The sequence below is a fragment of the Salvia splendens genome, chromosome 5 (genome assembly GCF_004379255.2).
Source record: "Salvia splendens isolate huo1 chromosome 5, SspV2, whole genome shotgun sequence".
Taxonomy (NCBI): domain Eukaryota; kingdom Viridiplantae; phylum Streptophyta; class Magnoliopsida; order Lamiales; family Lamiaceae; genus Salvia; species Salvia splendens.
Window position 1 is genome coordinate 23666646 of NC_056036.1, and position 15823 is coordinate 23682468.

Genomic DNA, 15823 nt, shown 5'->3' on the forward strand with positions numbered 1-15823 from the left:
TAAGTTTCCCACCGAGGATCTCCCCGGTTTTACTTGCTTTCGTATTTCCGACGTGTTAGCTTAGTTTAAATTTCACGTTGTACTGTTTTGAGTTTTAGTTTTAATCAAAGTCGTTTTCGTTTTCAGCATGGTGTTTACTGTTTCACGTAGTTAATTTTCATTCCAGTCTGAAATTCACTTGACCCAGTAGTTAAAATTTCCTTGATCAAGTTAGTGACTTAAATTCTGTCTAGAGTAAAAATCAGTAGTTAAAAACTCCCAAGTTAAAGCGTGGCAGTAGCCAACCCCCTGTTCACTACTCACACACTTGATACACTAGCTTCTCTGTGGGATCGACCCCGAACTTGCCGCTTTACTGTTAAAGTAGTGTAAAATTGGGAGTTTATAAATTACATTGGTGGCATGCGATAGCGAGATCAACTTGATCAAGTGGCAACGATATTTGCTAACTGATCCATCAGGTTCAGTTATCTCTTCCATATAACTTGAATCCAAGAGAAAAAGCCGCGATCGTTAGGCCCGCCACGAAGCATTGCATGGAACCGACTGTGTTACCTTAAAGTGGATGACGCCCACAACCAGTCTTCTAAGCAAAAGACTTAGACTTTGTTTGCTTCTTATACATTTAAATGTTTATAAACATCTTATAAATGCACAAGCAAACACAATGTAATAATATACTGATCGCGACTAGGGGAGGATTAAAGAAGCGGGGAAGAAAGGGGGAAACAACACAAATCGACCATAGCTCGAAACAAATGGGAATAGCTCGAATAAAATCAGAGTAGCTCAATAATCAACAACTCAAAAATGAATATTATCTCAACGATAAAAGAACTCAAAAGAAGGACAACTACTTGGCGGAAGCATTTGAGAGGAGGAATATGCCACGTGTGAAGACATGACACATTCTAAACACATAAATTTCTTCAACGGTCTTGCTCAACACCCACCGCGCCCGTCACGCTCAACCTGCAAATTTTTAAAAAGAAAATGCAGGACTGAGTACTTGATGCACTCAGTGGACTCATGCCGAAAACATTTTATAAAATATTGCGTCAGCATTTAAAAGTGAACTCGGGGTTTTATAAAAGACCAAGTCACCCAAAACATTTTCTCGCTCAAAAGTATGGCCGCGCAGCCCATTTTTCTCGTACCATATCTGAACCTCATATGTGAAACGAGAACGTGGCCACATCCTCGATCACCGGACCGGCCAACTCAAAAGCTAGCGCACGATCCCCTCTGTGTACACTAGCTTGAATAGGGACTCGTTCCCTAGACAAACCCGAATTCGATTAAACTCATAACTTTTAGTAGGGACTCACTCCCCACTAGGGCGATCAGATAGCCACATCCTTAAAAACAAAATACGACATGACACAATATATTTCACATAAAAAATATACTTAGAGCATTGCCCTTATTTAAAAAGAAAGCCTACCTCGTTCTCTTAATATTCTTAACTTGAAAACTCTCACTTCTCCTTACTCGCTTGCGAAAGAAAACCCTTTTGAAATAATATGATATGCTAAAATCAGACTATGCAAAATAAATTAATTTAAAACAATGCATGTATTCTATGTGTGCGCTCACTTTATTCTTCGTCTTTATTACAAAGTAAACATACTTCTGTAAGATAAATTTCTATCCAACATTAGTTCAAAAAATTATTTAATTTATCGGGCTGGAGAACAATAATTAACTCCACTAAACAACCAAAGTCCAACCCATCACCAGAATACTCCAAACTACCGACCCACTCCACAAATAAACTGGCCCACTTCTAAACAATTAAACTCTATGGCCCAAACTTCTAAATCAATTTTCAGCCCAACTACCTAAGACTAATAATAAGGAAAAGAAAAAAAAAATAATAATAAAAAAAATAAACATATACTCCCTGACATCCATCGGCCATGTTTCTCCTTTATTTCATAATTGAAATCCCCAAATTATCAAAGCAGCACCTCTCTCCCTCTCCAAATCTCACGTCTCTCTCATTTACTTCTCAAAATTCCCAAAACAGAACTCCAATTTTCTTCCTAAATCAGAGACTCTCCGTCTCTTCCTCTAACTCTCTCACGCCTACTCTCCATTTCGATCCTGCAACAGTTGCCACCGTCGTCATCGGTCCCGATCCAGCCGCCACAGCCCGCTGTCGCCGCCGTCCGCCTCTGCCTCTGGTGGTGCCTCTCTCTCCCTTTATTTTGTTTTCCCACTCAAAACTAATCTTTTATTTATTCCACCGTGTTAAAATCTAATATCTTGTCCCACATCGACTTGGTGATGATCCTAGCTTGTCTATATAAGAGTGGATAACCCTCCCCCTTATGAGGCCTTTTAAGGGGTAAGTGGCCCATTTCTAATATGGTATCAGAGCGGGCCCAAGTCGATGATGGATTATATCTCTTTATCTCTTCTCTTGCCTGCCCACGTGATGGAAGTCCGATGTGTCATTCCGGCCCACACGTGAGGGGGCGTGTTAAAATCTAATATCTTGTCCCACATCGACTTGGTGATGATCCTAGCTTGTCTATATAAGAGTGGATAACCCTCCCCCTTATGAGGCCTTTTAAGGGGTGAGTGGCCCATTTCTAATACACCGTTTAATTAAATTTCAGAATCTATAAACGATTGTCAAACGATTTGATTCGAAGGGCTAAAGTACTTCATCGGGAATTAAAGATTGGAGCTTGAACGCATAAAAGGTCTCTAAAAAGTTTCAAAGTGTTGTATGAAATTCATTTGAGTGAATTACCGTGAATCATGAAAATATGCAGCAGGAATTTCATATGTAATTGGGAGGGATATACCTTTTTGGAAGGGAGAGATTTTGCAATTACAGGAAGGAATGAAACTCACGGCTTTCTCTACTCCCTTTGTTATCTCAGAATTTGGAGGAGTAAAGATTGTGGAACGGTCTGGGTGTATATATATATTACTATGGATATGTGTCTTTAAAGATTGGATTTGGTTTGTTGGAGAGATTTTAGGGAGTGGAGATATGAGGAAATCGTTTGGTGATGGGGTTTGGAGAAATATATTTGATCAAGTCAACTAGGAAAAGATTTAACTAAATTAGTTTGGTTTTTATTATATTAATTTTTTTTCCTCTCCTTTATTTTTCGGGGTGTTACATCCTATTTGTGCGATACTGCTTAAATAATACTAAATCGGGTTAAAAGTGGATTGTAGAGTTTTTCGTATACAAGCAAGATTTTATTCGCGCGAACTTGCTTGAAACATGCTTTTCAGTATACCAAACCTAACACGCACATCCCTGGAATTCCCTTATCTCATATATTTATCTCTGTGTTTTATCTGCAAAAGTTGCTTACTTCCACTTTTAAAAGTTTTTATTTTCAAAAATCCAATTTTCTCTCGATTTTCCAAATAGTGAAAGAAGCTTAGTAGAAGATAGACTGTCTGTGTCTGTTTTCCATGTGTTCGATATTCGGTACTGACCATTAGCTATACTATTTTAACCCTGTATACTTGCAGGTATTTTTAGTGCTAATAAAAAGTGTGATGGGGTTGTCAGTGGAAGCATGAATTAATCAGAGAAATAGATCGCACAATTATCATATGTATCATGCTCATAACTTGAATTAAAACATATTTTTGATTAATTGAAACCTAAAACATGTTTTTCTACGGAACAGAAGTTGTAACTTCTTGATTCTCCAAAGAATCGCGGATGGCTTGCTACTTCTCCACGTGTCGATCTTCAATACTCGACCACGAATCTTCTGACTGGTTCCCGAACCGTATTCCGATATCAGTGTGGGCTGATCTCACCAGAACACTAGGACTCGAATAAAGAAGACAGAAATTCTCACAGAGGAGAGCTGAAAAAATCGTCCACTTCTTGATGCAGGGGGGACGAAAATTTCAATAAAATATTATATATTTTTGTCTCTCCTTTATTCTTCTATTTATATTTAGTTCATATTGGGTCCAGAAAGGGATCTACGGAAGGTTTTGGATATGGCCTCCCCCAATTAGCTTAGGACTAATTAAATTGAACCCACAATTTAATAACAAGCTTATATTGGAATATTATTTGCAGCTACTACAGAAATAATATTGCACTGCCCATACAAATCCGAAATTACGAGTAATCCAGGTTTCTATTTTAAATAAAATGTTTATTTCCCGCCCTTAAGATAGAAATGTCCATTAATTAATTATTGTCAGCTATGGACAAAAATTAATTAATTTCTTATTAATTTCTAGAGTGGAATTAGCACGAAACACTTATATATTATTCATGGAGTAATCAAACTCCAACTAGCTAGGTTCTGAATAATAAAACCTTGTTTCAGGCTCCTCTTGAGGACATTATCAAACGAGACTCCCCCCGCCTGCATTTCTACATAATAGCAATCCTAGCACCGCTAGATATTAATCACCACCACCCAATATATCAGGCTTATCGGGTTACGAAAAACCCACACCATTTTATAAGTCAAAGTAGTGCATAATCAACATCGTATGTTCAATGCTAACGTATATAGATTAAGAAATACTTATTTATCAAGATCTCATCTTTCAGTAGATAGCATAAAGACACGTCTTGCTGTTAGATACGTTAAGTGTTATACCACACCAATGTCATCTTTTTTCACTAAAGCTTAGAAACAATCGGACTGACATTGCAATCTTTCTCGATAGGTAGTCAAAGCCTATCTAGGTTGTGAAATTCTTATTTTTCTTTGTTCAGAACTGACCGTGTTACCTTAAAGTGGACGACGCTCACAACCGGTCTACTAAAACAAAGACTTAGACTTTGTTAAGTTTCTTATACATTTAAACATGTAATAAAACAACCATTAAATGTAAAACATAACAACATTATCACAAAAATAATTCGCTTTATTCCTTGGAAAATAAAATAAGAGTTATTACAATATCCAATCACTCGAAAGGTGATTTCTAGTATACAAAACTCTAACATAGTGCATCACACTTGCAGATCCACTAGCTCCCACACTGGCTGAAGTAGTCTATAGGTAGTATCGCAAGTCTTTCAAACATTCTTGTCTATTTAAGATTGTTATTCAAAATCTATCATCTTATCAAAATGATTATCTAAATGAGTCAATACATACTTGCAGTTACAGGGATTAGGTTCAAGTTGATCTAAGACCGAGTCTGAAGATTCTCTTAGACCCATGAACTTGTTATGTTTGCAAGAAACACTCCCACTACGACATGACTCTTACAATTATCTTAGGTACAAGAATATAGTATTTGTGTACACAAATACCTTTTAGTTTTGAAGAATTTAAAACTTGTACTATTTCTATCATTTGTAATAACCTTAAAACATATCTTAGTCACAACTCCAATTACTTGGATACCTTTTCCTAAACATGTGTTGGAATAACTCCACACCTTGAGATGTGTTGGACTAGACTAGCCTCTAGTCCATAACTCGTGTTTTGTAGAAGGTACTGATGTTATGGTAGTTTCTTTAAGGTATAACTCATTGTTTCCAACGTATATCCATCAATAATAAGGTGTTATTGAGTAAAAATGTTCAGATATCGAACTTGTCCTAGAGAGACTTCGATATCTTCTTATGTAACTATCCCATTCTTTTAGAAGAATGCTTGGAGTAGTCAACAAGGATTTAACTCTCACTACAGATCTTAACTCTTTGCTCGTCTCCTATGGTGTAGACTATTGAGACTTGCTAGTCTTTCTATATTGCACCTCTAAATATTCTGATTCCGTTAAACCACCAAAGGATTTTAACTTATAGTGCATCAACCAGACTTTCTTAACTTTCAAGCTATTTAGCAAGTAATTTGTTATAATCTTGATAGTCACTTGAATTAGACAAAATCAATTTGATTAATTATTAAGTATTTTCTTGACTCGAAATGTGCTTTCCAGTATACCAATCCTAAAATTCCCTCTCTTAATAAATAGGATAGTTTCGAATTTCATAATTAAGAGGGGCTACGGTTTGATAATTATGGAAAGTTCCATAGGAAATATTTGACTTGGGATTCAATTCATGGAAAAAATAAAAGAAGATATAAATTAAAGCCACAAAATTAATTTCTTTCTCAAGAGCACTAGGGAATTTGAAAATTCCATGCGAATAAGCAAAAGGGTAAAAAATTCCCTTGAATAAATAGGAGAGTTTAATTTGGATAAATATCCCAAAGCAAAATATTAAATCAAAGAAAAGAATAGTTGTACTCAAATAAATAGAGAGGATCGAAAATCACCATCAAAATGACTAAAATAAATATGCATAATCCTAAATAGTTAATAACACACCTAGGAAATTAAATGGGCTTTAATTTCTGTAATACCCCGACTTTTCGTGTACAGATTTTTGGAGTATAAAAAAAATAGGATGAAGAGACGGTTGGAAATTTAGGTGCAAGGAAATTTAAGTTTTGAATTACAAATTCTGGGAAAGTAGGAATGCAAGTAGTGAAATAGAGTGCTACACAGGTACTACACGCCTATACATATAAACTTGCGACACCTTTTCACAGAAACAAATAGTTACAGTCACTCCTCTATGAAATACAAGGATTTAGACTTGACATTTAGCTACTTTGGGAGGATCACTTTCTTGGAGCAAAATCTCTCCTCCAATCCCCCAGATTCTCGACAGCTCCATAACCAAAGGAGAGCTTGTCTTCTTCCTCCTTTCCTCCTTTTCTCCTCAAAATTCAGCCCATGAGACTCCAAAGAAATTGTGGCAGCCAAGGAAGGACACCTGGAGAACCCTGCAGAATTAGCATAAGAAATGGGGTTAGAATGGACTCATAGTTGGGGGAATAGGGGAGATCAAACCACATATAGAAGGGGATGGAGATAGGCTAAACAAGACAGCCCGAAACCCAACCAAGGCTAAGAGAGCTAGCCAAACTTGGCTGTTTCAAGTTTCACCAAAAGGGAATCAAGACAAAAAGGCTTCTGTAAAGTAAGCTCATCACCAAGCTCATTGGAGCAAGAGAAACTCCATCACCAAAGCTGGAGGAACAGCTAAGAGAGGCAGCCCCAAGCTTACACCAATTTAGTATGATCAACATAATTATGGAGCTCAAAAAGAGAGGTTAGTTGTTAGCTCAAAATAGAAATTGGAGCTCTCCCATGCCTTACACCAATTTAGTAGTGAAGCTTTAAGCCCAAAATCAAAAAGAAGAGAGAATCTTTAACCCAAATTAGACACAAAATGCCAAGGAGTTTTGACTATAAATACCAGCCCCAACACCATCTCCTTCCACACACCTCTCAAGCGCCCTAAAGTTCGAGTAATACCAATGAGTATCAAGGGAGAGGCAGTGGCAGGAAGCAAGGGGTGGCAGCCAAGAAACCAAGGATTCACCAAGTGAGGTAATTCCCCCAACACCACCACACTACTCTTTGCATCATATAGAACAAATACATAGCACACGAACTTAGAATTTCCAATAGGATCCTCACATCAAGTATGGAACAGTAGCAAACCCATCAAAGTCCTTCCACAGGAATCATGTTGGTGCGGAATCGGGGTCGTTGATAGGTGAAACAACAACCGGAATTGCACCTATTTGGATTGAACCACGAAGAGGAGTAGAGAATGAAGAAGAACCAACAAATTGCATTAATTCTGAGATGAGATTACAAAATGAAGGAATTACATCTTATAAAGCAGCTAGCTCGAGTAACTAACTCAACTAATCGTAACTAACTTGAAAGCGGTTGAGCTAACTAACTACTATCCAGCTCATCTTCATGCCACGTGTACTCTTTTCCCGCATTTGTCTCGTGTGCTTGAGTCCATGCACACGTGTTATCTGAGTTGTCTTCACGCTCTTCGCTCCTTCTTCGTTCTTTGTTTCTCTAATGTCGATTACATGCATCAAATCTCCCCCCATCCAGTAACCTTGTCCTCAAGGTTTAAAAAGAGGGTAACGTTCTTGAATATCGTGAAGAAATTCCCATGTAGCATCTTCTGGAGATGAATTTGCCCAATGTATTAAGACCTGTGTTGCTGGTTTATTGCCACGTTTAACCAACCTTCGTTCCAAAATTTGCACTGGTTCGAGAAAGGTGGAGTTACCCACTTCCGGTAGTGTTCCGTGTAGCTGCTCGATAGGTCCCATTTTCTTCTTCAATTGAGACACATGGAAAACCGGGTGCATCTTCGAGTCTGTCGGTAATGAGAGTTTGTACGCCACTTCACCATATTTGTCGATAATCTTGAAAGGACCGAAATATCTAGGACTTAGCTTATGAAATTGTCGATCGCGTAGGGTATTCTGGCGATATGGTTGAAGTTTCAGATAAACCCAATCTCCCAACGCGAATGTGCGATCAGAACGATGCTTATCATGTTGCTGCTTCATACGTTTCTGAGCACGGCTTAAGTGATGTTTAAGAACTTCCAACATTGTCTCTCTAGCAAGCAAGCTTTCGTTCACATCATGGACAGTAGAATCGCCTCTAAAATAAGGAATATGTATGGGTGGAGGATACCCATATAAAGCCTCGAAAGGAGTGGTTTCAATAGCCGAATGGAATGAAGTATTGTACCAGAATTCGGCCAAACTGAGCCACTTGCTCCAGTCATATGGTTGATCTCCACACATACAGCGCAGGTAGGTTTCAAGACATCTATTCACAACTTCAGTTTGTCCATCTGATTGAGGATGATAAGCTGTTGACATGTGTAGTTCCACCCCTTGTAACTTGAAGAAATCGGACCAGAAGTTGCTCATAAAGACCTTGTCTCGGTCACTGATCAGAATGTTTGGTAAGCCATGGAGTTTGAAAACGTGATCTAAGAAAGTTGAGCCACGGTAAGGGTCGAGTATGGATGTGATAGAGACATGAAATGAGCATATTTGGTGAGGCGATCCACTACAACCAAGATAGTAAACTTACCATGAGAGAGTGGCAATCCTTCAATAAAGTCTAAGCTTACTTGAGACCATGCAGGCATAGGTAGTGGCTCAAGAAGACCAGGAGACGCGCTATTATCATATTTATAGCGTTGACAAATGTCACCTTCTCTGATATAGTTCCTTATTTGCTTCTCCATGTTCACCCAATAAAATAAAGAAGAAAGTCTCTTGTAGGTGGCTAAGATTCCTGAGTGACCACCTGTACTAGTGTTATGGAACAATTGGATTATCTTGAGTCTTAAATCCATATCATTACCTACTACAAGTCTGCCTTTCCTTCTGAGTTGGTTGCCAATCCACGAATATTTAGATTGAGCATCAGGTTGCTGTTGTAGTTCTGCAATCAGCTTCTTTAATTGGGAATCTGATTCCCATGTGGCTTGGATCTGAGGATATACATCTGTAGATATGGTAGTGATAGCCATACAGAAGATTTCAGAGGAATGAACTCGTGAGAGTGCATCAGCAACCACATTCTCTACACCCTTCTTGTATGTGATTTCAAAATTAAATGCCATTAGTTTTGATAACCAGCTAAGTTGAGCAGGTGTGGAGAGTTTATGTTTGAGTAGATGGCTTAAGGTCTTATGATCTGTTCTGACTTCAAATGGATGAGCACTCAGATAATGACTCCAATGTGTAACTGCAAACACAATAGCTAGCAACTCTTTATCATATACTGATAAAGCTCTGTTTCTTGTAGAGAGTGTTTTGCTAATAAAAGCAATTGAGTGATTGTTTTGCATCAGTACAGCCCCTATCCCGTAACTAGATGCATCAGTCTCTACCACAAAGGGCAAGGATAAGTCAGGGAGTGCTAGAACTGGTGGCGATAACATGGCTTTCTTTAAAGCAACAAAAGCTGCTTCAGCTTCTGCCGTCCAACAGAAGGCATCTTTCTTCAATAAATCAGTTAAAGGTCGACAAATTATACCATAGCCTTTGATAAACTTCCTGTAATAGCCTGTAAGTCCAAGAAACCCTCTGAGTTTAGAGACATCAGTTGGTGTAGGCCAGTCTTTCATGGCTTGAAGTTTCTTAGGATCAGTAGCTACCCCATCAGCAGAGATAATATGACCCAGATATTCAACCTTTTCTTTAGCAAAATCACATTTGCTCTCTTTAGCAAAAAGAGTGTAGTCATGGAGCTTCTGGAAAACCAGCTTCAAATGAATCAAATGAGTCTCCACATTAGTGCTATATATCAGTATATCATCAAAAAACACAAGCACAAACTTCCTCAAGAATGGTCTAAACACATCATTCATCAAACTTTGAAACGTGGCTGGCGCATTGGTGAGTCCAAAAGGCATCACGGCAAATTCATAGTGTCCATCATGAGTTCTAAAAGCAGTTTTAGGGATGTCCTCCTTTTCCATTCTGATTTGATGATATCCTGCTTTCAAGTCTATCTTGGAGAAGACAGTAGCTCCTTTCAACTCATCAAGAAGTTCATCTATGAGTGGAATAGGGTATTTATCTTTGATGTTAATCTTATTCAACTTTGTATAATCCACGCACATCCTCCATGTGCCATCTTTCTTCTTTACTAAGACCACCGGGGAAGAAAATGGACTGGAACTAGGTTGGATAAAACCTTGTTTAAGCAAATCAGCCACCTGCTTCTCAATGATAGTCTTTTGTATAGCCGAGTGTCTATAGGGTCTGGAATTAACAGGTGAAGAGCCTGGTACAAGTGTAATTATATGGTTATGAGATCTCAGTGGAGGTAGTGAAGTAGGCTCAGCAAAAATAGCCTTCTGCTCCTCCAAAAATGACTGAATACTGTCAGGAATGGAAACCTCAGAATCATCAGTGATTTCTTTAGAAAATAGTGTAGGATTACCTTCCTTGGTTACTTGTATGCAGCACAGTTGAATTCCATCAGAGTGAGTGCGGATTTTATTCATTTCCTTCTCTGAAATTGTGTGAACTTGTAGCTCATTATTTCCTCCTCTTACCACATGTCTTCTACCATTTAAGGTGAAGTCCATAGTCAAGTTCTTGAAATCCCACTGAATAACACCCAATGTTTCTAGCCATTGGATCCCCAATACCATATCACAGCTCCCCAAAGGAAGTAGGAGAACATCAGTTACAAATGGGGTCCCTCTCAACAACCAACGCATTCCTCTGCACATAGAATTACATTCCAAACGATTTCCATCAGCCACATCAACCATCACTGGATTGACAGAAGTAAGTTGGAGTCCCATCTTTTTAGCCAATTGGATATCCAAAAAGTTGAGTACTGCCCGAGTCAATCAGTATATGGACAGCTCTCTTACCAATACGACCAGTAACTCTCATTGTGCGAAAACCTCTAGATGGTGAACCGTTTATAGCATGAATTGAAATAAGAGGATTCTCCTCATCATTAATTTCTTCATCTTGATTTTCAGCATCAACAGATAACTCTCTTACTCCATCATCTATTTCCAATAAGTATAATTGTTTCCTAGCACATCTATGCCCTCTATCAAATTTTTCATCACAGCCATAGCACAATCCTTTAGCTCTCTTTTCTGCCATTTCTTCCTCAGTTAATAGACTTCTGGTTTTAACAGCAGGCATAGTAGGAGTAGGTAGTAATGGAGTAGAATTTGAAGTAGATCTAAAGTCATTGCTACTAAAACGCTTAGAGGTTGAGGGAATGACATCTCTAGCATTAGTAAATAGATCTTGCAATCTGGCTAAGGCATAGGCATGTACTAAAGTTTGTGGCATGAACATTCTTACTGCTTTTTGTACATGCGATTTCAATCCATTAATAAAATGACTGATAGCATAGGCTTCAGATAAAGACACACGACCAAGCAATAGTTCGAATCGATCATGGTAATCGGCAAACGAACCTGTTTGTTTGAGTGCCAGAAGCTCAGTCATCGGATCGCCCAGTAATTGATCGCCAAATCTGCCTTCCAAAGCTCTTAGAAACATCGGCCATGGAGTCGCCATAGCTCGATCTTGATACTTAGCCCAGTTTTGAAACCATTGAAGTGCGCGGCCTTCGAAGTTAATCACCGCGAGACGCACTTTTGCTTCATCCGGTGTCAGATCCACCGCAAAAAAATGATCACAACGAAGGATCCAACCAGGTAGATCTTCACCACTGAAAATAGGAAAGCCAACCTTTGATTGTCGAGTAGCAAAGTATTGTTGGCGAGGTTGCGCGCCACCAGCAAAGTGAGCATTCTGAGCACCATTCGGTGGTGAAACGAAGCGAGACATCAGTTCATTTTGTTGCAATTGCAGAGCAAGGAGTTCCTCTCTGAATTCTTTGAATGTGAGATCGCGTGCTTCCTCTGATTCTTCACGACGCCGATCAGAATCAGAGATCTTAGCAGAGAAGTCCACCATTGTTGTTTTGACTAGCTTTTCCAACCGCCGCATATCGGCGGAACGTGTGTCCACCATCACAGGGGTCGGATCGAAGAGGCTGATACCACTTGGTGCGGAATCGGGGTCGTTGATAGGTGAAACAACAACCGGAATTGCACCTATTTGGATTGAACCACGAAGAGGAGTAGAGAATGAAGAAGAACCAACAAATTGCATTAATTCTGAGATGAGATTACAAAATGAAGGAATTACATCTTATAAAGCAGCTAGCTCGAGTAACTAACTCAACTAATCGTAACTAACTTGAAAGCGGTAGAGCTAACTAACTACTATCCAGCTCATCTTCATGCCACGTGTACTCTTTTCCCGCGTTTGTCTCGTGTGCTTGAGTCCATGCACACGTGTTATTTGAGTTGTCTTCACGCTCTTCGCTCCTTCTTCGTTCTTTGTTTCTCTAATGTCGATTACATGCATCACATGTATAGGAGTAAGAACTCATTTCAGTGAACTCTCAAGAACTAGTATAAGCTAGGATGGAAGACTTAGCTAAGTAATTGGAGTTGCCCGATGAGGATCGGTTGACGGCGGAGCCTCGAAGGCTGTCGTGCGGACTCCACCGTGACTCCGAGCCGACGGAGCCCGACAGACAGGGATGTTCAATCTGGGTGACGACGGAGCTCCGGAGAACTCAACTGACTGTAGCGGCGGCGCTGCTGGAGCAGCAGCCCGAGGCAGTGGCGGCTGTGTCGACGCCGCCGAATGAATATAGAGCGAGGGGCGATGGTGTCGCTCCCGTCCGGAGAGCTCGACGGAGAAAGATCCCAGTGGCGAGTGAATTAGGGACGTCGGAGGGAATTCCGAGCGGAGGCGAGCGTTTTGCCGAAGGAGAAAAGAGAGAGATGGGAGACAACGGCGAACGGCACGGGACGACGGCGGACTCTGAGAGTGCTGTGGAAGGGGCAGCGATTCGCCGGGAGGAAATGAGGAAAGGGCTGCCTCTCGGCCTTACGATCGAGGAAATGGCGAAATTGAAACATAGAGCCGGGAGACGAGACCGGCGGAGCGGCGTTTTCATCGGGGTGCAGCGAGAGAAAATGAGGGAGGCGCTACTTCTTTTCGATTAGGGATTTGAGAAGAAAAGGGGGAGAGGAGATAGGTAGAGAGAGAGAGTCGACCGAGATGAATGGGAAGGAGGTGTCCATACTTGGGCTCTCATTTAATTAGTTGGGCCAGTCAATCAATAAGGAGTTGGGCCAAGGATTTAATTTAAGTTGGGCCTGAGGAAATTAAAGGAGGAGAAGAGCAGTTGGGCCGAGAATTTCTTATTGGGCTGAAGTCTTGGGTTGCAGAAATATTTGAAGATAGAGTCGGACGGAATTATTTTACGAAGGAGCTTGGGCTGAAATTAATTTGGTCTTGTCCAAGAATTCTAATTAAGTTCTTGGGCAATGATTAATTAGGGCATGCATTCTAGTTCTAATTAAAGTTTAAGAATTTCTCGAGTCTTATTAGTACGTTGTTGTTTTCAAAAGGTTATCTCCGCAAGTTAAGGGTGGAGTCGGGAAAATCCAAGTTAAGGAGTTTTAAGCGAACGAGGTGGGCTTTCGAACTAAAGTATTTCAGTGAGCTTTCAGTTTAAAGTATGTTTACAGTTTTTATGAAAAGTATTTTGTGGGCTTTCGAACTAAAGTATTTTTATGTAGGCTTCGAACTAAAGTGTTTTTATGTAGGCTTTCTGTTAAAATCACAGTTTTTACGAACAGTATTTTACGTGCTTTCTATTGTGGTATATGTTTGTAGGCTTTCGAACTAAAGTGTTTTTATGTGGGCTTTCGAACTAAAGTATTTTAGTGAGCTTTCAGTTTAAAGTATGTTTACAGTTTTTATGAAAAGTATTTAGTGGGCTTTCTGTATACTATAAAGTTTTTGCGAAAAGTATTTTAGTGAGCTTTCTTTTTATTATGAGATGTTACGTGGACTTTCTGTTTAGATTACAGTTTTTATGAGAGGTGTTTTTGTGTGCTTTCTATTTAAGGTATGATGTTATGTGTTGCCTTATTGGTGCTTATGAGGTATAGCCTTTGTTGATATTTGAGTTCGACTTTCTCCGATAGAAATGAGCTTTGATCCAAATATGTTTATGAGAAAAAAAGTGAAGTTTTGAAGGTTATGTTTTCGGATTTTGTGTTCAGCTTTTGAAAATAGAAAAATGAGTTTATGTTTCAAGAGTGTTCCTTGAGGAAAAAGGAAGTTTTGAAAGTTATGTCAAGCCATGTTTTGTTTTGAACTTTGCCTATCTGATTGTCTAGCAAGGCGATGTCCCTACTAGACTAAGAGTTTTGTAAATTCGTTTCACCAGGAGTTTCGTGAATTTATTTCACCAGGAGTTTCGTGAATTCATTTCACCAGGAGTTTCGTGAATTCGTTTCGTGAATTCATTTCACCAGGAGTTTTGTGAATTCATTTCACCAGGAGTTTTGTGAATTCATTTCACCAGGAGTTAATTCAGATACGGCATATGTTCCAGGAAAATAGATCGACAGATCGCTTTTGATAAGGGAAAAGGAAAATGTTTTTGTGTTCTCGGACCTTTTCCTAAAACCTCGAGTTCACTCAAAGAGTGGCTTGACAAAACTAGTTTTTATTAAAATATATTTCGGCATGTGTCCACTGAGTATACCAAGTACTCAGCCCTGCATATGTTTTAAAAATGTGCAGGTTGAGCAGTGATGACGGCGGGCGGTGTTGAGCATAGACGATGAAGATCCTTCGATAGAATAGTACTCGGATGCGACGTGTCTCCATACACGACGTTATCTGCTCTTGACTCTTCTGCTGCAATGTAAAAGTCGAGTTTGCGCTCTTTGTATCGTGCACTCTGATATATATTATTTGGGTTATTTCAGTTCAGGTTTCAGTTGTGCCACAGTTTTCCCCTTTCTTCCCCGCTTCTTTCATCCTCCCCTAGTCGCGATCAACCGGACTTTCTATCCTTAGAAATTGCGGTCGTAACGATTTCCTTCAAATAAGTATCGCAGACCACAATTAATAAATAAACATACATTTCCAATTAAATGGAAAATAATCATACAAAAATAAAATTGCCACGTAATAAAAAAAATTAAGGCACAAAAAAGTGGATCGATACATGACAACTGTATCTAGGGATGTCACGGGTCTGCCCGTCAGGTTTCGGGCCAACCCTATTCAGGTTACGGGTCAATCGGATTGTGATTTCTTTCGAGTTATAAAAGTTCAACCCTAATCCTAAAAGCTCGGGTTTCGGACTAGCCCAGCGTATTAATCGGGTTGCTACTGATAAGATTAACATGCGATCAATCCTATAAATAATGATGAAAATTAGTTGTATTCATAAAGTGTAAAATATTTAATTATAATAAATTTAAGATATATGCTTAAACTCAATCATAAACATGATCAAATACTAATATTTGAGATATTTAGTGAAATTTTAGTGCATATTTTAGAAATTTAAATATTTTTTTAGTGAATTTAAAGTTTATAATTTACTTATCAACTATTATATTAATAAAAATTTA

At 39.1% G+C, this 15823-nt stretch overlaps 1 protein-coding gene and 2 long non-coding RNA genes across 3 annotated transcripts; 2 read left to right on the forward strand and 1 right to left on the reverse strand.

The window, feature by feature from the left end:
• Nucleotides 1–1909: 1909 nt before the first annotated feature.
• On the forward strand, nt 1910–3922 carry LOC121802554. Its single transcript, XR_006050809.1, has 2 exons — nt 1910–2186; nt 2625–3922. It is a non-coding gene; the product is annotated as an uncharacterized LOC121802554 (long non-coding RNA).
• Nucleotides 3923–6493: 2571 nt separating this feature from the next.
• On the reverse strand, nt 6494–13441 carry LOC121802553. The gene is made up of 2 exons (XM_042202241.1): nt 11777–13441; nt 6494–6758 (listed from the first exon to the last, which is right to left on the reverse strand). Exons 1-2 carry the CDS (start codon nt 12477–12479, stop codon nt 6580–6582), a joined length of 882 nt encoding a protein of 293 aa, XP_042058175.1. The 5' UTR covers nt 12480–13441; the 3' UTR covers nt 6494–6579.
• On the forward strand, nt 13438–15173 carry LOC121802555. The gene is made up of 2 exons (XR_006050810.1): nt 13438–13859; nt 14982–15173. It is a non-coding gene; the product is annotated as an uncharacterized LOC121802555 (long non-coding RNA).
• Nucleotides 15174–15823: the final 650 nt, after the last annotated feature.

What these genes read in the sequence shown, in the direction of transcription:
- LOC121802553 (XM_042202241.1), bottom strand. Translation starts at nt 12,479, where the DNA reads ATGCAATTTGTTGGTTCTTCTTCATTCTCTACTCCTCTTCGTGGTTCA. An exon ending in TCTGGCACTCAAACAAACAG is followed by an intron (nt 6,759 to 11,776) that starts GTTCGTTTGCCG and finishes CTAATTCTGCAG; the next exon opens with GGTTCTCCAGGTGTCCTTCC.